This window comes from Somniosus microcephalus, chromosome 11 (assembly GCF_052327205.1).
Source record: "Somniosus microcephalus isolate GS21.2 chromosome 11, FLI_Smic_1.0, whole genome shotgun sequence".
NCBI classification, from domain to species: domain Eukaryota; kingdom Metazoa; phylum Chordata; class Chondrichthyes; order Squaliformes; family Somniosidae; genus Somniosus; species Somniosus microcephalus.
Genome location: NC_140997.1, coordinates 40,537,760 through 40,560,531, shown reverse-complemented (window position 1 = coordinate 40,560,531; position 22,772 = coordinate 40,537,760). Strand labels below are relative to the sequence as shown.

The following is a 22,772-nucleotide window of genomic DNA, read 5'->3' as shown; positions in this document are numbered from 1 at the left end:
GGTTATTCAGCCCGACAGGTCCATGTCGGCGTTTATGCTCCACACGAACCTCCTCCCATCCTTCTTCATCTAACCCCATCAACTTATCCTTCTATTCCTTTCTCCCTCATGTGGTTATCTAGCTCCCCCTTAAATGGATCAATGCTATTCACCTCAACCACTCCTCATGGTAGCGAGTTCCACATTCTAACCATTTTCTGGGTAAATTATTCCTCCAAGTGCTATGCATGGTTTATCCTCTTTTCCCTTGTTGCGTAGTGCCCGTTGTTTGGGCACTATGGGTGCCAAATTGGCGTCCGAGCAGCACGCGCACACTTCTGGTGCAGGCTACGCTGGACGCCATTTTGGTGAGGTTGCTAACATCGGCACTGTGAGCATGTGCCGTAAGTATGCAGGTTAGGCAGATTGTGATGTCAATCAGCGTGTAATGCTGATTTGATGCCAGTGCTGCCATTTTCAACCTTAAAGCTGGAGCTAATGCCTTCCCTTAACCTGATCAGCTGAACATGTGTTCAGCTGCAAGAAGGACCCTACACCAGTGCTATTTAAAGGGATCATCATCTATTTACAAGTTAGTTGCTGATTGATTTCTACTAGCTGTTGCTGAGTTTGTAAAAGTATTTGGTTCTTTCTAGAACTCTTTAAAGTTGCCTAAAGTCTACAAGGAGTGGTGTGGCACGTGCTCAAGGACTTGCAAGGCATCTGCTCAGACTAGTTGCTCCCAGACATGGGTGCAGTAGTTTGTATCCCCCTTGGCCTGCAGCATGATAGGGAGAATGAGCAGAGACGACACACGGCAAGACAAGCTGCTCAAAGAGGCAGGAGGAGAAGAGGGAGAAGGGCTCTCAGCAGGAGGCCATATCCACCCAGGGTCTTCATGGAGCAATTCTCCTACCTCAAGCTTAGCGAGGAACGGTGCATGTGATGTCTCCATTTTATTAAGGTGTTGCTCACTGAAATCTGCCACCAGCCTTAGTCCAGGGCGAGGATGGCATTGCCAGTGGCTGTAAAGGTGACCGTGAGCTTGAACTTCTTTGAGTCAGGCTCCTTCCAGGCTGGAGCAGGCAACATCTGTAACATCTCCCAGTTTGTCTTCCATTCCTGTATAAGAGAGAAGCAGGTGGAGTGAGCACGCGGCTGCCAGGATAGCAGGCCTCCCCATGGTGCAGGGTGCCATTGACTGCACACGCATCGCTTTGCAGGCGCTACATCTCAATTCAGAGATGTACCGCAACCGGAAGGGATTCCACTCCCTCAGTGTCCCGCAAGTGTGCGACCACACTCAGCGCATCATGCAGTCAATGCTCGGTATCCTGGCAACAGCCATAATGCCTTCATTCTGCGGCAGCCCGCTGTACCATCAGCATTTGAGCCACCACGACAAACCAGAGGGTGGCTACTGGGCGACAAGGGCTATCTGCTGACCACCTGGCTCTGCTGCTCAACCCACGCACACGTGGGCAGCATGCATATAACGAAAGCCATGCTGCCACACAGAATCTGAGAGAGCAGACCATTGGCATCCTTAAACAATGCTTCTGTTGCCTGGACCCCTCTGGATGAGTCCTACAGTACTCACCAGAACACGTCACAAGATTTGTTGTGGTCTGCTGCATACTCCACAACTTCGCCATCATGAGGGCACAGCCCTTGTCACCAAGCATACAATGACCAGCTGAGGAGGAGGAGGAGGAAGAGGAAGAGGAGGAGGCGGAAACAGAAGGGAGGAGGCAACCCAAACAGCTCCTTTCTACCCAGGCTGTCTGCGATTGAATCATCCGATTGCAGTACCAGTGAACTCAATCCCAATTCCCCATTCAGTAACAGTTCCACACCTTACCGTCCCTCTGTAACTGACCGTCATAGTGTCCTCTTGGCCACAATGCGACAATAAAAGCCACCACAAAAAAATATTCCAAACAAAATTAATAAACTTATAAGTATTCAATTAACATTACAATATCAACTAATCACCCTTGTGCATTCCCTTAGTGCCTGTCTTTCATGTGCCCTTTCCTACTCTGGTGCTCCTCTGCAGTGCTCCTCCAGTGGCTGCAGCATGGCTGGTGGAAGGCTGCTGACTTTCAGTGGGGGGGAAGCTGCAGGTAGCCTTGCAGGATGACCTCGAGCAGCTCTGGGCCTAGTAGGCCCAGCTGTAGACTGCACCACCTCGGCACGAACGGCAGCAGTCTGGGCTGGCTGGCTGACAGGCAACAGCAAGGGTACTGGCTGAGTGGCAGTGGTGAGAGAACGAATTTTGTCACCCTGAGAGCGGACAGCCGGTTCATCCTCCATGGAGCCACTGCCACTCCCCTGGGGCAGAGCCTCAGCAATCCTAGTGATCTGTTGGAGGGCAGACTGCTGGACTGCAGTGACACCCTGGAAGCCCTTTTCAACACTGATAAACCCAGCCATGATGGCAGCAGTCTGTGCTTGAGTGGCAGCAAGCTGAGCTTGCATGACTTCAGTCTGAGCTTCCATTGCAGCACTCAGACGTTGGGTGGCTTCTGCTTGTGCGGCAATGGAAGCTCAGACATTGATGCTGCCTCATGGTAGGGTCCACAAGTGCGCTAATTGATCTGCCCACCCATGCTGGAAAGGATGGGCTTAAAACTCTGAGCAAAGGGGGCGTGAAAGCAAGAGGTGCTTGTTTACACCATCTGCAGCTGGTAAGTCAGAAGAGATTGTGGGATGAGGGGGAAGTGGGATGTGAGAAGGAGGATTAGGTATGTGCATACCATCATCTTCAATGCTTTCAGTGCTGTCGCTGGCCACAGCCTCACTCACAGCCACTCCAATTATGGCGAGCACCATCTCCTCGAGTGGGGTCAACATATGGAGGTGTGCCTGCCCGCTGCAGTTAGCTGCAGCTGCCTACGATTGTGCGCCATCTTGTCCTGCAAGAGCGAGGGAATTGTGTCAGTGAGTGTAGTTCACTATGTTTGGCTGAGGTGGCTATCATGATTGAATAGCTGGCAGTGTGGGCAAGCTATGAGATGTGGGTGTGAGGCTTGCAGCAGTGGTAAGTGTGTGAGGGTGAAATGGAGCATATGAATGTGGGATATGAGTTGTGTTTGATAGACCATGTTGGTAGGTGAGTAATGGGGATGTGGTGAATTGAGCAGTGCCTGAGGCTAGTGGTGCAGTTGATGGGATATGGCATTTGAAGATGAATTCACTGACCATGACCACTTGTGTGAAGTCATTAAATTTCTTCCTGCACTGCATCCAGGTCCTCGGGGCTACTCTGCTTGACTTGACAGTGATGGCTATCTGCTCCCATTCCCTTCACAGTGCCTGTCTGGAGGGCCTCCTGGCCCCCTGTGGATAGAGGACCTCTCTCCTCCTGTTCACCTCCTGCACCAGGGCCTCAAAGTGCTGCATGCGAAAATCTGCGAGCCCTCTCTCTGCCATTTTGCACCATCTTCACTCTTCCTGTAGGTCACACACCCCTCTACAACAACTTCCAGTACCTGCTCCAGCCAGAATACACCTCCCCTTTAAGAGGTGCAGGCTAGCTTTAATTGGTGCTAGCTTCACATGAACTTGGGTCCCCTGCTGAGTGTGCAACCACTCAGCAGCATGTTTAGCTGCACACCACGATCGTTATAATTAGCAGGCAGCACCAATTTTGCGTGCTGCCTGCATTACATTGAATAGGCACGGGTTAATCGCACACCATGATCCCCGTGCCCTGTTTCGAGGCTATCCAAGTGCTTGCCTTATCTTTTTATCTGAGACTTGGGTTCATATCCCACCCTGTCCATCCTATATGAATTGAATTTGGCCAAACCAATTGATAGTGGTCACAAGCCCGTATGAAAATACTGCTGATAATTTTTCAATATATTGGCACTAGAACAGGAAACTCATTCAAAGAGGTAAATTCAAAGGCAACTGTGCACACATAGTATGTAAAACAATTCCTATTGTAGTACGTTGAAAAAGTTCAAACGTGGGTGGCACTTCACGTGTTACTGGTGGCTGCAGTCCAAGTAACTTGCCTTTCTCTTTATCTCATGAAGTCAGTTTTCTTTCAGCAAGACTAGCAATTTTGTTTCTTGATAGGCTCCACAGAAAGAAAATGAGAAATAAATGATTTTTTTCATCAGGAATACTCTGGGATAAAACCATTGTAGAATCTGATCATTGTATATCTCTCTGATGCCACAAGAATGTTCTCATTATTACATCTTTGAACGTATTGGGGTTGAGAGAAATTTCTGTTGGTGATATCAGCAGATAAATGTTTGTGTGCTAGTCCTTTGTCTATGATTTTAGTGGGGGTATTAAACAACAACAGTTTGCATTTATATATCGCCTTTGCCATAGTAAAATGTCCCAAGGCGCTTCACAGGCGTGTAATCAGGCAAAAAAATTGACACCGTCAGGTGACCAAAAGTCAGGTGATCAAAAGCTTGGTCAAAGAGGTAGGTTTTAAGGAATGTCTTAAAAGGAGAGAGGGGTGGAGAGGTTTAGGGAGGGAATTCCAGAGCTTAGGACCTAGGCAGCTGAAGGCATGGCCACCAGTGGTGGGCGACGGAAGTCGGGGAAGCACAAGAGGCCAGAATTGGAGGAACGCAGAGTTTTCGGAGGGTTGTACGATTGGAGGAGGTTACAGAGATAGGGAGAGGTGAGGCCGTGGATGGATTTGAACACTAGGATGAGAATTTTAAAATCGAGGCGTTCGGGGACTGGGAGCCAATGTAGTTCAGCGAGCACAGGGGTGATGGATGAACGGGACTTGGTGCGGGTTAGGATACCCATTTAAAATAATGCCAGTGTCAAAATAGCTAACAAATAAATATCATATGCACGTGTTAGGGAATGGGTCTGCTTGTATCAGTACCAGTGATTTTCAGGCTGCTGTTTGTATCTGTATCAATAATTGGAACATTGATTGTGAATGTGAAATCTGCCATCCTCACAGAGCTTGACATTTTTCCACAGCTATGGAAAACACGTGCAGCACTTTAAGGTTCTTCGCGACAAAGAAGGCAAATATTACTTGTGGGAAGAGAAGTTTCACTCCCTGAATGAGCTGGTAGAATTTTATAGGACCACAACAATTGCAAAGAAGCAACAGATTTTCCTGAGAGATACGAAACCTGATGAAGAGGTATGTTGATTGCAGAATGTGTCACGTGGGATTTGAGGGAGGTTGGGGTTATATTTTTCCTGAAACCAACTTTATATATTTAATTCTATATGTATTCTTACAGGTTCTACCCTAGGACCTTAAAACTATGGAACACCTTACCTGCTTATGTCTCTGCTTGCCCCCTGCAATCTTCAGACTTTTAAAGCACAGCCTTGGCATTGCCTAATCAGTAGATCCTGCATTGACCTCACTTTCTCCTCTATTTATTTCAACCTTGATGGTTGACAGCACTAACTAATACCAATCCCTGGTAACCTCTTTTGTGCAAGTATCTCCAGTACAGCGCAAGTCGCTCTGCCTGGTGTTCTTGCTTGTAGTGCAGGGCACACGCTTTCTTCTTTCTGCCTCTTTGAGGGATGCAATGGCTGCCTGTCTAGTCGTAGCATCTTGTTCAGGCAAGTCTTATTGCTGTAATATTCTGAAAGAGAGATAAAGAGAGAGAGAGAGACCAGCACAGGTTCTGGGTATGAAGTGTGCGAGGGTATATCAGTTTTTTCCCCTAGCTGTCAATCAGACTCCATCAGGCTTCATTTCTTCAGATTCTGTCTTTCCTTAGTCAACTTTTCCAATAAATTCTATTATTCCAGACAACTCATTGAAGCAAATATTTTCCAAAGTCTTTGTTGAAACCCTATTTAAGTCAGCAAACTAAATCTTATGCGTGTTTATTTTTTCAGTCCTGTGTGCTACAGTGGTGCTGTTCTGATGTACAATACACTTTGCTCTTAGTTTATGTATTTATTTGGCAATGGTATTACACTACAAGATTTCCATCCAGACCAATGTATGGTGCAATAGACTAGCTCCTACAATTGTCTAATGGATAGAGGCATTATCTTGTGTATAATCATAGAGCACAGAAGGAGACTATTCAATCCATCATGCCTGTGCTGGCTCTTTGAAAGAGCTATCCAATTAGTCTCACTCCCTGGCTCTTTTCCCATAGCCCTGCAAATGTTTCCTTTTCATGTATATATCAAATTCCCTTTTGTAAGTTATTATTCAAATGGCCCAGAAATTCAGGTCCCAACGCGTGAGTACGCACGGGGTACTCACCCGTAGGCCCAACGAAAGTGCCGGTTTCGTGCGTGCACTGCGCATGCGCGGGAAACCGGCACTTCCGTTTCCCTGAAAGAAGGGGTTGACAGGTGGAACGCATGCGCCGGAGAGGCAGTGCGTGCGCATCGAACTTACGTTTTTTTTGCAGGTTTCTCCGGGAAGGTAAGTCTCCAGCAGTTACACTTTTAAAAAGCAGGCGCAAGGCCTGCTTTTAACAAGGTAAGTGGTGAATTAATTAAAATTAAAACATTTTTTCCACAGGTTTATTATTTTTAAATACTTTAAAGAAAGGTAAGTTTATTTTTAGCGCCGTTAGAAAATGTAATTAATTTTTTCAAAAATTTAAATTATTGTTTAAAATAGTTATTTCATGTAATTTATAATGTATTTGAAGTTTTAGTGATGTTTTGGGGCTTATAGTATTTATAGGTTTGACAGTTCTTCCTGTCAAACTTATGAATGAAGCATTCCCTGCTACCATTGGCTCTCCATGGCCCACGTGATCCCAGGGGATGCATCGAACTAACTGCGCCCCTGGGATACGCAAGCACTGCGCGCCGGCAGTTGGAGGAGGTCCAGGATCAGAATCTCACGCGAGCCCACAGCTCAACGGCCGGCGCGCTAGGTAAGTGCAGGTCGGGGGGTTTGCACCCGCAGGAAACCCCCGACCTGAATTTCTGGGCCATTGAATCTGCTTTCACCACCCTTCCAGGCAGTGCCTCCTAGATCATAACAACTCGCTGTGTAAAAAAAATCTCCTCATCTCCCCTCTGGATCTTTCGCACTAACCTATCTGCAATTCTAACCTCTACAACTCAGTACCCCATTTAGCAATTACGGTGGGATGTCCTTCACCACTCCAGTGTTGAATTATTTAAAAGACTAAATCTTGCACTTTTAATCTCAGGGTGTTTTAACCCAAACACTCTTGCGCTTTAGTTACAGAAGCCCGGACATGTCCAGGCGTGCTTCGACTTTACTCCCCAAGATTCTACGGAGCTGTGCTTTTACCGAGGCGACATCATTGAAGTTGTCGAGAGCGCGGACCCGAACTGGTGGAAAGGAAGGTGCAGAGGTCGCATTGGCTTTTTCCCACGGAACTATGTTCAACCGATGGTCCAGTAACTCTCGACAGCAGCTGAGTCTGAACGTGGCTGGAAAGACCAGGCTTTTCATACTTGCCTCTTCTGTTTTAACGTCAAACCTGATTCTTGCAACATCGGCCACACTTCAAATGTACTTCATTGGCTGTAAAGCGCTTTGGGACGTCCTGAGTTCGCGAAAGGCGCTGTTTTAACGTCAAACCTGTGTATTGATGCACATTCTTTCTTTCTTGACTTAAGCACAAAACTACAAATAGTTGGACCATGTGTTTCTTTTTCTGACTATTATTGTGAAACTTTGTGCGTGACTTTATTTGCTTTGCCCTTGGATCATTTAATACAGAATCTAAAATAAATCCTGAGAAATTAGCTAGTGGTCCAAGGAAATACAAAACCTCAGTGGTTGTCAACTTTGCAATGCATGTTTCATATTATTGACAGCATTTCTCCTATTTTGTATGTATAATTAGAGGTCTGTTGTCAAAAAGAGACAATTAAAAAAAAAAATCTAATTTTGTTCATATTAAACAAGAGGACGTCTTAGTTTTGAATGAAACAAATAAAATGTATGGTGCCCCAATTTTTTGTCTTTTCTCTTGCTTGTCTGGGATGTTAATTCAGGGTGTTTTGTCTCTTAAAATCACCCTGTAAAAAGGATTAAACTGCGAAGAGTTGCTTGTGTGGCCTGTTAAACTGCTGTCGTACACACCCAGGCACAGTCTCTGAGAAAGTAGCAAGTCTGCTTGCAATGCAGTAAATTTTAGCTTTGACTGATGCGGGGAAACCGGTGGAGCCAGAAGCAGCTTTAGAACTGACAGAATAAGATAAATCCCGTGCATTTTTGAACTCAAAAATATCAATTATCCTCTGCTGAAGGCAGAAGATGTCACTTTGAGTGATAAGTGCAATTAGATGTGTTATGCATTCATTTCAATTTCAAACTGGAGATATCCAGTTCCTTCACTAAAAATGAATGTAGTTTTGTTTCACTTTTTTGTTCAGCTAACAAGTACCCATCACGTGATTGTCTAAGCCAAGTAGCAATCACAAAACTCAGTGGCCTGGAAATTGGTTCACTGGGGGAACGATCCCTGCACCGGAGTGTGTAGGCCCGATGCCCATTCGAGATTGGGCCTCGGGCCTAATATAAATGACACTGACGAGCTGCGGATGCATGTGGAGGGAGGAGGGGGGGTGGGGTGATCGGGAGGTAGGGTTGCCAACTCTCTAGGATTGGCCTGGAGTCTCCAGGAATTGAATATTATTCTCCAGGACACCGCTGAAAGCAACCCAGGAGAAAAATCATAGGGGCATTAAAAAAATTGCCTGTTTTTTCATTTTCTTTGAACACATTTGTGTATTAGTTATAAAAAATATTGGAGATGGGGGAAAAAACGGCTGTTTGACAGACAACCATGAATCATCCAATCGGGTAATGAAGAGGGTGTTTGCTTTCCAATTGGCTGGGAAGGCGGGCGCCAAGAGGATGGACGTTTCGGACGGCCAATGGCTGGAGTGTGGGGGTGGGCAGTTGGAGGCAGGAGGTCATGTGATGAAATCTGCTGGAATACGTTCCACCATTGGGGAGGGGAAGCAATCTAGAGAGGCGGGGCAATCGAGAGAGTGGGGATGGGGGTGATCGGAAGGGGAGGAGGTGATCAAGGGGGGGAGTGGGGTGATCAAGAAGGAGGGAAACGGGAGCTAGCAACGGTCTTCAGCACTGCAGTGGAGCCGGGAGGATACATTCAGGCAAGTATTTTTTTTAACTTTTTGGTAGTGGCTGCCAACGGTCCGGTAACTGTTCTGCCGATTAGGCCGCAGGTAGGCCTGGTTTTCTTTTGGCAGCCCAATTTTGAGGAGGGGGCCTCAACCAGGCGTTAGGCCCCTTATCTGCATATGCAAAGGGCCGAGCGCCTGTTTCAAGCGCGGGCCCTGGACACACCTTTTTCTGCCTTTACCAATATGGCAGGCGGCGCAGGATGTGCTATATTGGACACATTTGGAGCCTGTTTCACGCCTGTAAAACGGGCACAGCATCAACCAATTTCTAGTCCGCTGTATTAATATTTGCTCGTCACCCTGCAAAATGGTTAATGATAAAAGGTTGCTTTATAAACCAATTTCAATAGTGAAAGGTTCTAGTAGTTTTATTAGTTAGCTAAGCAAGCGGTTAGTTAATCCTGACATTAATGTACTCATGGACCTGGATTTCTTGAATAAAAGCTGATTTTTAATAACTGCACATAGGTCACCCGCGTCACACCATAACAGTAAGATCAAAACTACAAAAGCTGGAAATCTGAAATAAAAACAGTAAATAGGACACACACCTGAAATGTCAGTACTCTGTCTTCTGCTGTGTATTTCCAGAATTTTCCATCTGTATTTCACACCCTGACAGGTTTTCTTGTTAGTGTTTTCCAATTAAAACTATTTATCAATTGCCAGTGTGTGAGACTAACCAACTCAGGGACTCAAAATTGTATGTAGAGTACAACAACAACAACTTGCATTTATATAGCACCTTTAACATAGTAAAACGTCCCAAGGCACTTCACAGGAGCGATTATCAAAAATTTGATACCGAGCCAAGGACAGGTGTCCATAGCTTGGTCAAAGATGGAGATTTTAAAGGAGGAGGGAGAGGTGGAGAGGTTTAGGGAGGGAATTCCAGTGCTCAGGGCCGAGGCAGCTGAAGGCACAGTCGCCAATAGTGGAGCGATGAAAATCGGAGATATGCAAGAGGGCAGAATTGGAGGAGCACAGAGATCTTAGAGGGTTGCAGGGCTGGAGGAGGTTACAGAGATGGGGAGTAAAGCAAAAGTAACACACTGCTCACACAATTATGGGATTTTCCTCAGGAGAGGGGACCTAGCGCAAATCAATTGTTCTGCATATTCCATTGAACATGCCATTGTATACATCACACACCACAACATCTATCGTTCGGGCTTGTTTCAGATGTACAGTAATTTCCTTTTTCAAGCAAAGTACGCATACAGGAAAATGTTCACACACATGAGAATGATTGCATTTATACAACACACTCGGGACCAGAATGGGTTCTCATAGATATCAGCAAGGTTGCATTGTACAGGCTTGTTGTCTCTGCTTATCTTCGCACTACAGAACAGGTTAGTCCACGACCATTTCTGTTGTATCATCTCCTCAGCACCTAATGCACAAAGAAAAGGATAATTTAATTAGTAAACAATGTGGGAAAGACAAAGTTTACAGGCAGGAGAGATAGTAAATAAATAATAAAATTGAAGGCGTTTATATAATCTGATATTATTTGGAAACAGGATCTAACTCTTGGCTCTTCCTACCTCACCGAGGTATTAGGTGAATGCAAAAGTTCCCATGGCACTATTTTGAAGAAGAGCAGGGGCGTTCTCCCTGGTGTCCTGGCCAATATTTATCCTTCAACCAACATAACTGAAACAGAAGGTCTGGTTAATATCTCATTGCTGTTTGTGGGAGCTTGCTGTGTGCAAATTGGCTGCCACATTTCCTACAGTACAACAGTGACTACACTTCCAAAGTAATTCATTTGTTGTAAAGTGTTTTAAGATGTCTTGAGGTCCTGAAAGACATTATTATATAAATACAAGACCTTCTTTCTTAACATGAGCAGTTGAGGAGCACAGTTCCCACGATGTCCATCCTATATGAAATGAATTTGGCTAACCCAATGCATAGTGGTCACAAGTCCATACAAAAATACTGCTGATAATTTTTTCAATATATTGGTACTAGAACAGGAAACTCATTCAATGAGGTTCAGTACAAGGAATAACATAAGTGTTTCATTATGTATTTCAATGTCAGATTACGTGTGGTGTAGTAGCATAAAAGGGGAGAGAAGTTAAATGTCATGAACAAGCTGCAGCTGGCACCTGCTCTCCTATCCCATCTCTCACTTCTTCTTTAGCTTGCCTGCCTACGGACCTCCAGAGCTTCCTCTTTATATGGGGCCAAAGATCAGAGGTGGGGTGGGGGCGTCCCACCGGGTGGGGGACGTCCCACTGCAATTGGTGTTTTTCTACCAATGCTTATGGGCTGCTTTCTCCATTAAGATGTAGTGAGAATGCCCTCTGGTTGCTGTGAGACGTAATGCCACCCAGCTGTCAGCAGGCAAATCATTAGGGGTGACAGCAGATACATTTTTGTAAATTCATTCCTGGGATGTGGGCATTGCTGGCAAGGCCAGCATTTATTGCCCATCCCTAATTGCCCTTGAGAAGGTGGTGGTGAGCCACATGAAACAAGCAAGTACATTTCGTGTGAGGCTTTTAATGGTTCCATTCATGTAAGGCAGTGAATGAAAGGACAACTGCAGGTGAAACAAGTGGTGTGAAGAGACCTGGAGGACCTCCTGTGCATGGATGATAAACTGATGAAGTATCTCAATACAGTAGGGGAAAAAGTGGTTGTAACTGTTAAACCTGCGTATTACAGTGCATTTGTAGAAGGTGCAACTGCCTCCACTTACCTTGGCTGCCCTGGTGAGGTAATTGAACTGCTTGTGGTGAAGGGAAATCTATTTCAAACATCCCTGGCAACAAGAAGAACTTTAATACAATAGAGAACTTTTAATGATGGCTATACTGCTTTGGAATGTAAGTTGAGGACAGAGGGTGTGGAGGAGCATTTGTAACAGACATTACTCAGATAAAAGAAGCATTGTGGCCCAGGGACAGGTCTGGAGTTGCTATGTAACAGTGGAACTGACCAGCACTGTCTTGAGATAAGACCCTCATTAATCTGCAACAAGTGACATGCATGATGAAGTAACACAACTAAACTTTGAACCAATCACAAACAAAAAGGAGGGAAGCCATGCTTGCATGAGCCAATGATTGAGATATACACGTGAACGCCACATGAAGAAACAAAGCAGAGAGAAGTCTAAAAACTGACACAAGATGTCGTTTTTTACTGAAGTCAGCAAAGACAAAGGTGTCCTGGTCTAAAGAAGAGAAGACGTCTAAAGAATTCAACGGACTTCAGGTGAGCATTGGTTTGCTCAACCAGGCACTTGAAGACTCCAGGGCATCTAGTTGTGTTTCTTATTTAATTGGTGTGTTAGTGGTCAAATAAAAGATCTCTGTGAGAGAGATAGTGTATGCGTGTATTTCTGTTAAAGTGGATTCAGGTTTCAGGTCTATAAACCCTACTTTAGCACCTAACGTGGGAGGTGTGAAAGTCGTAAACAATTCCTACAGTGGCGTTGCATTACCAGGTGATAGAGGTGGCACTTACTGCCATGGCCAGCTCCTTCTGCTGTACCTGTGCAGTTCTATTCGATGGGCACCTCATGTCCAAACAGGTGCTCCTTCCTCTGTCTTACTGGGGGCCAGCATTCCTCCAACGAAGACACTGTGAAGCTTTGGGGCTCTGTGCCCTGTAGACCTGCTCTCAGCAACACTCCTCCAACTGCAGTTGGAACTTGGAGCAAAGTTTTAATTCTCTGTCCCGGCCCTTTCGCCGAAGCTGGTTAAATGCTCTTTATCAAGATTTATTTAGTTTGTTGTTGTGGCTTTCAAACCTATTTGTTGCATTACTGGTTCACTGGCACTACCCTCTGTTGAATTCCACCCAGATACTTCACTTGTTGTTTTCCCTTTACTTTGAACCGTACATTGAACGATTTACGCAATGAGCGACATTGTCAATGTTTGTTCTGGTTTAACCACTGAAGGAAGAGGACTGAAAGGGAGGGCAGACAGCACAGAAACCCTCACAGCCTCGTGGGAACATACCTACCAGCTCAGGAACAGTAAAGTGGGGAGATGTTTACTGAGGGTGTGCTATTTTGGTACATACACCGCAATGTACACTTTGGCAAGCAAGCAACTGAGGTCCAACTGCACGGGTGCAGGTTGTCATTGGTTGCACTTGAATACACGAACGAGGCTGATCCCATACTTAAGAAAAGACATACTTGCTCTCGAGTCAGTACAAAGAAGGTTCACTCGGTTAATCCCGGGGATGAGGGGATGGACATATGAGGAGAGGTTGAGTAGATTGGGACTCTGCTCATTGGAGTTCAGAAGAATGAGAGGCGATCTTATTGAAACATATAAGATTGTGAAGGGGTTGGATCGGGTGGATGCGGGGAGGATGTTCCCGATGATGGGTGAAACTAGAACTAGGGGGCATAGTCTTAGAATAAGGGGCTGCTCTTTCAAAACTGAGATGAGGAGGAACTACTTCACTCAGAGGGTGGTAGGTCCATGGAATATGCTGCCCCAAAAAGCTGTAGAAGCTACATCATTACATAAATTTTAAACAGAAATAGACAGTTTCCTAGAAGTAAAGGGAATTAAGGGTTACGGGGAGCGGGCAGGAATTTGGACATGAGTCTAGGTTCGGATCGGACATGGCCCTGTGGGTAGCGGAGCGGGCCCAGGGGCCGTGTAGCCTGATCCTGCTCCTATTTCGTGTGTCTAATTCTGTTAGATTCAGGAGATGGTTCTGTGATAGTAGATTGGCAGTTAGGATCAGATCAGCCATGATCTTATTGAATGGCGGAGCAGGCTCGAGGGGCCGATTGGCCTACTCCTGCTCCTATTTCTTATGTTCTTATGTTATCATCAGCAGAGCACCACGACATCATTTAACTGAGCCCCAACAATGTATCTGTGTAAAGTTCATGAGCGCCAATGGCGACTGCCCCTTCCACTTGTTCCTCAAAATGCCGATGTTGCCCAAGGAACCTATTAGGAACAGGAGTAGGCCATTCAGCCCCTCGAGCCCGCCCCACCATTCAATTAGATCATGGCTGATTTGTATCTCAACTCCATTTACCTGCCTGTGTCCATATCCTTTGACACCCTTACCTAAAAAATCTATCAATCTCAGTCTTGAAAGCTCCAATTGTCCCCCAGCATCCACAGCCTTTTGGGGGAGAGAATTCCAGATTTCTGCCACCCTTTGTGTGAAAACAGTGCTTCCCGATTTCACTCCTGAATGGCCTAGCTGAACAAGAGACAGATTTTCCTGTGCACTTACGTTGGCTCCCCAGTGTATCCCCTGTAGGCCGGGAAATTGGCTGGGAGTCTCCATTATCTTGTGATTTCCACAACTGTTTCAGCAGATACAGTCATTATCAAAATTATTAAGGCACTTAACAATTGCCTAACAGGCCCCACACTGATTGGCGGTTATTATGACAGTAACATGAGTGGCACAGGGAGTTAAATGGTCTCCCAGTGGAGAGCCAGGGCTGTATCGGGTTTTACCAGCTGATTATTTCCGTTATTAAAACCATTACCAGCAACAACTCTGGCAGCAGCGTGATTAGCCATTGATAACCATATACAGGAAACTCTTTTTTATCCGGCACCGACGGGACCGGCGTGGTGCCGGTTTATCAAAAAGTCCGGATTACAGAGAGGTATAGTAACAGGTAAAAGAGCCCGGTACACAGCAACAGATCCAGACGTCCCTGTTGCTTAGCAACAGGTGCAGGAACCCCGCCACAAGATCCAGGCATCCCTGTTGCTTAGCAACAGGTGCAGGAACCCCGGTTCACAGCCACAGATCCAGGAACGGCCACTAATATGAAGTAAAACTTACCTGAACCTACTCCTGAATTTTGCCGGTTAACAGAGATTTCCGGTTATTTAGGTGCCAGTAAATCAAGTTTCCTGTAGTGATTTACACCACACAACTCATTCCAGGATACAGTTAAAATCCAATCTATTGAATCAGTAGAAGATTGCACCATATTGGTGAACTTTTCCATTATATCAATGGTCCCTAGTGATTTTCAGAACTCCCATTGATGCCATATATGCCCTCGAGACAACAACAACTTGCATTTATATAGCATCTTTAATGTAGTAAAACATCCCAAGGCGCTTCACAGGAGTGTTAGCATACAAAATTTGATACCGAGCCATATAAGGAGATATTGAGACAGGTGACGAAAAGCTTGATCAGAGAGGTAGGTTTTACGGTGTAGGGAGGGAATTCCAGAGCTTAGGGCCTAGGCAACTGAAATAAATGTAACAGTAATGCACAGAGATGTAAATCCTGCTTCCCTCCCCTTCAGAATATGCTTCAATTTCCTTCCCTCCTTTCCTGAAGGCAACAATGATTTCTATCAAGGTACAGTTGCACGGGTGGTGGCAGTCCTCATGATTCATCATGTCATGTCGTGGCAGTGAGTCATTCAACCTTGAGAAGCATCGCAACTGAAACAATTCTCACCCGACAAGCAGATTTTCCAGCAGAGGCCATTGAACAGTAATCAGGAGTAGAAACCCTGGTTGATTTATCCCAACCCTCCCTCTCCCCCAGACACTAATACAGCACAGACTGGAACTTGAACCTGGAAGTTTTCTGGACTTTATGGCTCAGGATCGTATCGAGTGGTTCAGCTGCCCACTGAGCCATTGGGTGGATGGGCGGGGGGAGGGGGGGGTGGTGCGGCGGTGTTCTTTCCACCTCTCACAGAACGAGTGATGTCCCCTCAGACCTGTAAAACACTGAAAGGCTGAAATGATCATACCCTCTTTTCTGCTCTCCCAGGAGCGTCCCTCAGGAGATGTCTTTTGCAGGCATATGTCAGGTTGCCTTCTCTCTCGTGAAATTGTCCACCAGGTAACATTTTTCATCTGTGGAGCAAGTGTGAATATTTAGTGATGGTGGTTTACTTCAGATCTGAAACGATTCTGCCTTCAAACATGACAGAGTTATTAAAACAAATAAAACGATACCCACCCATTATATTTAGTTAAACTCCATTGGAAAATTTTGGTCCAAACAATATTGTTTTCTAGTCTGTAATAGGCTTATAGCAAGTACTTTAATTGGCAGAATAAGGGTATGAAGCACACCAAAAAACTTTTTTCTGTAAAGCATACCCAAAGGTATATTCACACCCAAGGGTACAAAGGGTTTTTATTTGCAATGTGTTTTTCTTGCTATTACCCTAGCTTTACATACATAACACACTTTCATGTGTTACTATGGGTGGTTCACAATCTTAGTTTGGTCAGGTGTGCTCATTTAAAGCATGGGCAACTCTGGCTAAAACCAAACCTAAATATCTGAAAGGCTGCATCAATCTCTAAAATCCTAAGCTTCAAACACGATATACTTTGTTGCTGTTGAAAGTAATTTAACTTTCAGTGAGAATATAATGGCCCAGAAATTCGGGTCTCCACGGGGTACTCACCTGTAGGCCCAACGGAAGTGCCGGTTTCGTGCATGCACTGCACATGCGCGGGAAACCGGAACTTCCGTTCCCTTAAAGGAAGGGGTTCAGAGGCCGAACGCGTGCGCCGGAGAGGCAGCGCGTGCGCATGGAACTTACGTTTTTTTGCAGGTTTCTCCGGGAGGGTAGGTCTCCAGGAGTTACACATGTAAAAAGCAGGCGCAAGGCCTGCTTTTAACAAGGTAAGTGGTGAATTATTTAAAATTAAAACATTTTTTCCACAGGTTTATTATTTTTAAATACTTTAAAGAAAGGTAAATTTATTTTTAGCCCCGTTAGAAAATGTAATTAATTTTTTCAAAATTTTAAATTATTGTTTAAAATAGTTATTTTATGTAATTTATAGTTATTTTAAAAATGTGATTTAAAAAAAAAAATTATTTGAAGTTTTAGTGATGTTTTGGGGCTTATAGTATTTATAGTTTTGACAGCTCTTCCTGTCAAACTTATGAATGAAGCATTCCCTGCTACCATTGGCTCTCCATGGCCCACGTGATCCCAGGGGACGCTCCGAACTAACTGCGCCCCTGGGATACGCAAACACTGCGCGCCGGCAGTTGGAGCAGGCCCAGGATCGGAATCCCACGGGGGCCCACAGCACAACGGCCGGCGCGCTAGGTAAGTGCAGGTCGGAGGCTTGCACCCACGGGAAGCCTCCGACCCGAATTTCTGGGCCAATGAATCATGCTTGATTTCTTTGTCCAGAGTAAACAGTGGGCCTGGCCTGGCCTATCCTACCTTCCATTATAATGCCGCTCCTAATGTAATTGGTTCAAGTCCGGCTCCCCGGAGAATCAGCCAAATCTTTATTACTTCTCTTGGCAGGCTGAATCCCCTGTGTAAAGTCATTAGCCACAGTACATCGGGCTGGGTCATAGGGTTACCAACTCTGATTGGCCTTATTCCTAGAATTTTCATCACATGACCTCCTGTTTCCAACCGCCCCGCCCAATCATACAGCCTCTCTTCCCCCATCCCTAATATTTTTATAACTAATAAACAGAAGTGTTTAATGGGGAAAATTTTTTTTTTTAAAGCACCTATGATTTTCCTTCTTTTGGTTTGCGTGCAGCGGTGTCAAGGATATTAATCTTTAATTCCCAGAGGCTCCAGGGCAATCCTGGAGGGTTGGCAACCCTACTGGGGTGCTCTCACCTCAGGGATATGTACACTCATTTACACCACCTTTCACACATTCAACATTGTAGTTCTAATCCCAGTAGCAATCCACTGTAGAACGTTATAGGTTCGTGAATCATGTCAGCTACATCATGCTCTGTGTAAGGAATATGCTTATGTAAGTATAGGTGTATTACGTGGAATAGGCATAGTAAGCTTTTAAAATATACATCCGCATATTAAAGACTGATTTTGCAGTAGCTGTAATGGTTATACAAGGTCAGGCCTGGAATATAGGAGACATTACCTCATTAATTGCCCAGGAGAAGAGATAAACAGTAAATCAGTCGAAAGGCTGTAGGGAATAATTTGGTTTGAATAGAGGTTGTGTTATTAATGTGCTGGGAAGAGATAAGACTTCAATGCTACAGAGAACTAATGGGCACTCACATGTGGAATATCCAGAGTCTAATGACCAATCTAAGACATCAAAAGCATGCACAACAAATGATAGTAGCTCACCATAACACTAAACAAGCTTACGTGTCAACAGCATGTACACAGAACGTAATGACATATCATACCCACATTTTCCCTACATAATTAAAACTATAAAAGATACAACACAGTGCAGCTCCTGGGGACTTTGTAGTCTTGCTGAGGCTAGTGTAAGTAGCCAAGACGACAAGCTTGTGACCTCCTGAGGGAGTCCTTGGTATGTGAGTATTGGTATCTATATCTCATACAGACTGCATGAAAGGGGTTGTGCTATATTATCTTGATTTATTGTCTTGAATTAATAAAGAGTATTACCTAGACACTGCAGTGCTTTCTAGTCCTCAAACAATATTCTATAGTACCTCCATGTAAGCACAATAGGGATATATGACAATATCCTATATAAACCCTTATTTCAACTTGATGGTGGCATAAAGATAGAACTGTTGATAAAGGGGTAGATTTTTAAGTTGGCATATTGGCGTAAAACTGGCATTACGGATTAGCTGGTTCTAGAAACCGTCCGCTTCTCAGTTCCTTGGAAAATCACTGGGTTTTTTTAACAGCAGTTTTAAACCCAGATGGCAAGTTGAAAATCTACCCCAACATGTCTTTAGCAGAAGTTGGGGTGGCGGGGGGGGGGGTGGGGGGGGCACCCAGGTAACAACTATCTTTTTTGAACTAATGAAATGTGAAAAAAAAAAATCTCCAGCCTTCTGCAGCCAAAAAGGGGGAGAGTTGCACTTGTGAAGGAATAAGCCATATAACCTATTCAGAAAAATACACCATCTTTTGAAAGAATTCCGGCCTTATTAAAACATGACAAACTGGGTTTGGAAATCTAGAAACCTAACTATGAAATAGCTGTGAAAGCATTCTGGCTATTGAGATAAGATAGTTGTTGACACTGAATCAATAACCTTATTGAAACAGAAGGTTAAAGGCTCCGGCAGGCTGAACATTTTGGAATGAAACAATGGTTCACCCTGGATAAGGTAAAGAATGACATAAAAGTAAGAAACATCTGCCTTCGTAAAAATGACATCAAGTAAAAAACACACCTGCCATCACACCGTTTTTTTGGTAAACTTAGAACACCTAAAGAGGAGAAATAACTCTGTAATGCTACCAGCTGAGGTGACTGTAAGAATTGTAGGGGTCAGCAGAAAAATGACTAGAGATAATTAGCTTACATCGGCAGAAAACCTTAAAGGAAATACCACTGGAAAAGAGTATAAATATTGAACTCTCAAATGGGATAGTAGACTCGCTTTAAAGGGGCAAAGCGATTCTCGGCTTCAGAGGCGGCTCTGTAAGTCTCCAACTCTTTGTACCTCGGGGATCAAAGGTATTTGATTTTGGTGGATATCCTGAATAGAACTTTAAGAACTGTAAAACTGTAGCGAAGTTAAGATTTGAGAGTAAGGTTCTTTGATAATAAGATTGTAAGCTTTCTCTTTTTGGAACTGTTAATGTTGCGATTGACTCACCAACTGTAAATTACATGTCGGTTCTTTAATAAATCTATATATTTTTAGAATTGTATCACATAAGAAGCTGTAACATACCTGACTTTCACTCAGAGGCTCTGTCAGCAGGCTTATTGTCACGACGATGAGAGCTGTCAGGGCGCACAGTATGACTGCAAAGTGGAGGTAGTGAACTTTCTTCAGTATTGATGGTCTTGGATCGTACACTCCACATCGCGGTGAGGGGTACACAAATTCCATGATCATTCTTGCCAGACCCACCGCTAGTCCAACCATTAGCCCCCAGAAGGCACCCTGGAAATGAGCAACTATTACTTACTGAGTCACATTGACACTCATAGATCAAAAACATGAACACACATAATTTGAGTTAATGGTGGACACTGCCCTGGTTTCCATTCTGATATCACATTTGGACAATGGCTGGATCCGATCATTAGTACACAAGCCATTGAGTCAGATGTCAGTCTTGGCTCAGTGGTAGCACTCTTGCCTCTGAGTCAGATGATTGGGGGTTCAAGTCCCACTCCAAAGACTTGAGCACATAATACAGATACTTCAGAGCAGTATTGAGGGAGCAATGAGATAATGACCAGATAATCTGTTATTTTTAGTGATGTTGGTTGAGGAATAAATATTGTCCAGGGCACCAGAGAGAACTCTCCTGATTTTCTTCAAAATAGTGCCATGGAATCTTTTACGTCCACCTGAGAGAGCATACAGGGCCTTGGTTTAATATCTCATCATAAAGATGGCACCTCCGATAGTGCTGCACTGGAGTGTCAGCCTGGATTATGTGCTCAAATCTCTAGAGTGGAACTTGAACCTATGATCTTCTGACTCAGAGCTGGCAGAGGTACGATGGGCCGAATGGTCATCTCCTGTGCTGTCTGAATCTATGATTGTAGAGTTGATGAGCAATGATAGAGAGGGAGATAAAATAAATAAAAGTACTGCTGAAGGATTTCACTTCCAGTGTAAGATCACAAAGCAATAAGCTACATCTAAACATTTTGCTTCCCATTGAAAAAAACAACTTGCATTTATATAGCGCCTTTAACATAGTAAAATGTTCCAAGGCACTTCACAGGAATGTTATTAAACAAAATTTGACACCGAACCACATGAGGAGATATTAGGACAGTGATCAAAAGCTTGGTCAAAGAGGTAGGTTTTAAGGAGCGTCTTAAAGGAGGAAAGAGAGGTGGAGAGCTTTAGAAAGACTTACATTTATATAGCGCCTTTCACGACCACCGGACATCTCAAAGTGCTTTACAGCCAATAAAGTACTTTTGGTGTGTAGTCACTGTTGTAATGTGGGAAACGCTGCAGCCAATTTGTGCACAGCAAGCTCCCACAAACAGCAATGTGATAATGACCAGGTAATCTGGGGTTTTTTGTTATGTTGTTTGAGGGATAAATATTGGCCAGGACACCAGGGATAACTCCCCTGCTCTTCTTTGAAATAGTGCCACTTTTACATCCACCTGAGAGAGCAGACAAGGCCTTGGTTTAATGTCTCATCTGAAAGACAGCACCTCTGACAGTGCAGCACTCCCTCAGCACTGCACTGGAGTGTCAGCCTAGATTTATGTGCTCAAGTCCCTGGAATGGGACTATGAACCGACAACCTTCTGACTCAGAGGCAAGTGTGCTATCTACTGAGCCACAGCTGACATTGGGAGGAAACTCAAGAGCTTAGGGCCTGGACAACTGAAGACGCTATCTCAAATTACTTACATGTTCATTAGCTCTTTTCCAAAAAACAGCAAGAACAAACACAGCAGTCACAGGAGGAGCTAAATAGCTGGTCACTGACTGAATGTAAACGAACAGTTGCCCACTATTAGCGCTCTGTAATATTGGGATCCAGACCAAACTCACTGCGACCAGTATCACTGTCACAATCCTAAACAGAAAGAACAGGAAATGTGTGAGAAATGATCTGAACAGTTCATGGCTGTTTTTACATCATCATCATTGTCTTTAAGGTGGAGGGTATTGTAAATGCAAACTGGATCCAAAAGAATGTTACACTGACACAGTTTTATTAACTTTCCGATTCACGCAGTGTGGTGCTGACTAGCCAGGACCAGTGCTCACTCTCTGCTGAATTAGCTCATCTCAAAGGCAGGGAGTGAGCACTAAGAGCAACTGAGAGATTGAGGAGCACAGCAGAATCGAATTACCAGAGAACATCTTTATTTTATTAGCGGAACTACAAGAGGCCAACTTAGTGAGACTCTGATAGAGTGAGCTTGTGCTGAGATAGTAGGAGGGAGTTTGGCGTGAGTGAGAGTCCAGCACTGAGACAGTGCGTGCCTGAATCTATAAGAACAAGGCAGGGAAATGAGAAAACAAATGCTGTTAGTTCTTACAAATACGAACATACAAAAATGATGGGCAGGAAAAGACCAGCTGGTCCGTGAAGCCTGCCCCACATTCAGGATGTCTACAGTATCAGGACTAGACACTTCCTAACCTCCCTTCCCCTTAGCCCTACCCCCTCTCTTAGGCAGCCATGTACTCTCCTGGACGAGGCCGGAAAAAAACAGGTCCAATTAAGGGGGACAAAAATCTAGAAAACTCCTCTCCGACCTCCTCAGGTGATTGAAACCTGTCCAGGAGATCACATGGACCATACATACATTAACTGTTAATTCGCTTTCCTCCTATATGATGCAATCTCTGCCCCAGCCACGAACCGGTCCAACTCCCTCTTGAAGGCAAAGAGTCAGCTCACACCGCACCAACCATAGGCTCACTAATCTCTGGGAAAAGAAAAACCACCTCACATCTAGCCTATTCCTACCCTTGCGAATAGTATGGCCGTTATCATGATCTGGGTTAGTGATGGATGTAGCATGCATGACACGAGATATCCTGGATTTGCAAAGTATCCAGAAGGCGTACAGATGCGTGAAATGTTGGAGGATTGTGTTGCTCAATAAGAGGTTACTTACTAAGCATAAGTAATTGGCTGCACTTCACAATTGACATGGGGAGGAAAGGCTTCTGAAAGACATATTCCAGCAGGTGGTTAACCTACGTATAGAGAGAAATAGTGAAGCAGAGGGGAGGAAGTATGTAACCATCCAAGAATAGAGGGGGGA

The 22,772-nt window shown here is 44.6% G+C and overlaps 2 protein-coding genes across 3 annotated transcripts in view; one reads left to right on the top strand and one right to left on the bottom strand.

Annotated features, from left to right (window-relative positions):
- The window catches only part of LOC147110506 (uncharacterized), a gene marked incomplete at its 5' end in the record, with an annotated part of 59,740 nt that extends 51,837 nt beyond the window's left edge, over window positions 1-7,903 (top strand). The window contains 2 exons of the mRNA XM_086002235.1: window positions 4,951-5,119; window positions 7,128-7,903. Coding sequence (XP_085858361.1) covers window positions 4,951-5,119; window positions 7,128-7,517 — 559 coding nt within the window. The remainder of the gene's footprint in view (window positions 1-4,950; window positions 5,120-7,127) is intronic.
- Window positions 7,904-9,513: 1,610 nt separating this feature from the next.
- LOC147110504 (sodium/mannose cotransporter SLC5A10-like) overlaps window positions 9,514-22,772 on the bottom strand; it is a 161,185-nt gene continuing 147,926 nt past the window's right edge. For both annotated transcript variants that reach the window (XM_086000535.1, XM_086000537.1), the window contains 4 exons: window positions 21,400-21,568; window positions 19,738-19,953; window positions 15,845-15,950; window positions 9,514-10,498 (listed from right to left, as the gene is read on the bottom strand). In XM_086000535.1, coding sequence (XP_085856661.1) covers window positions 10,305-10,498; window positions 15,845-15,950; window positions 19,738-19,953; window positions 21,400-21,568 — 685 coding nt within the window. In that variant the 3' untranslated portion in view covers window positions 9,514-10,304. The remainder of the gene's footprint in view (window positions 10,499-15,844; window positions 15,951-19,737; window positions 19,954-21,399; window positions 21,569-22,772) is intronic.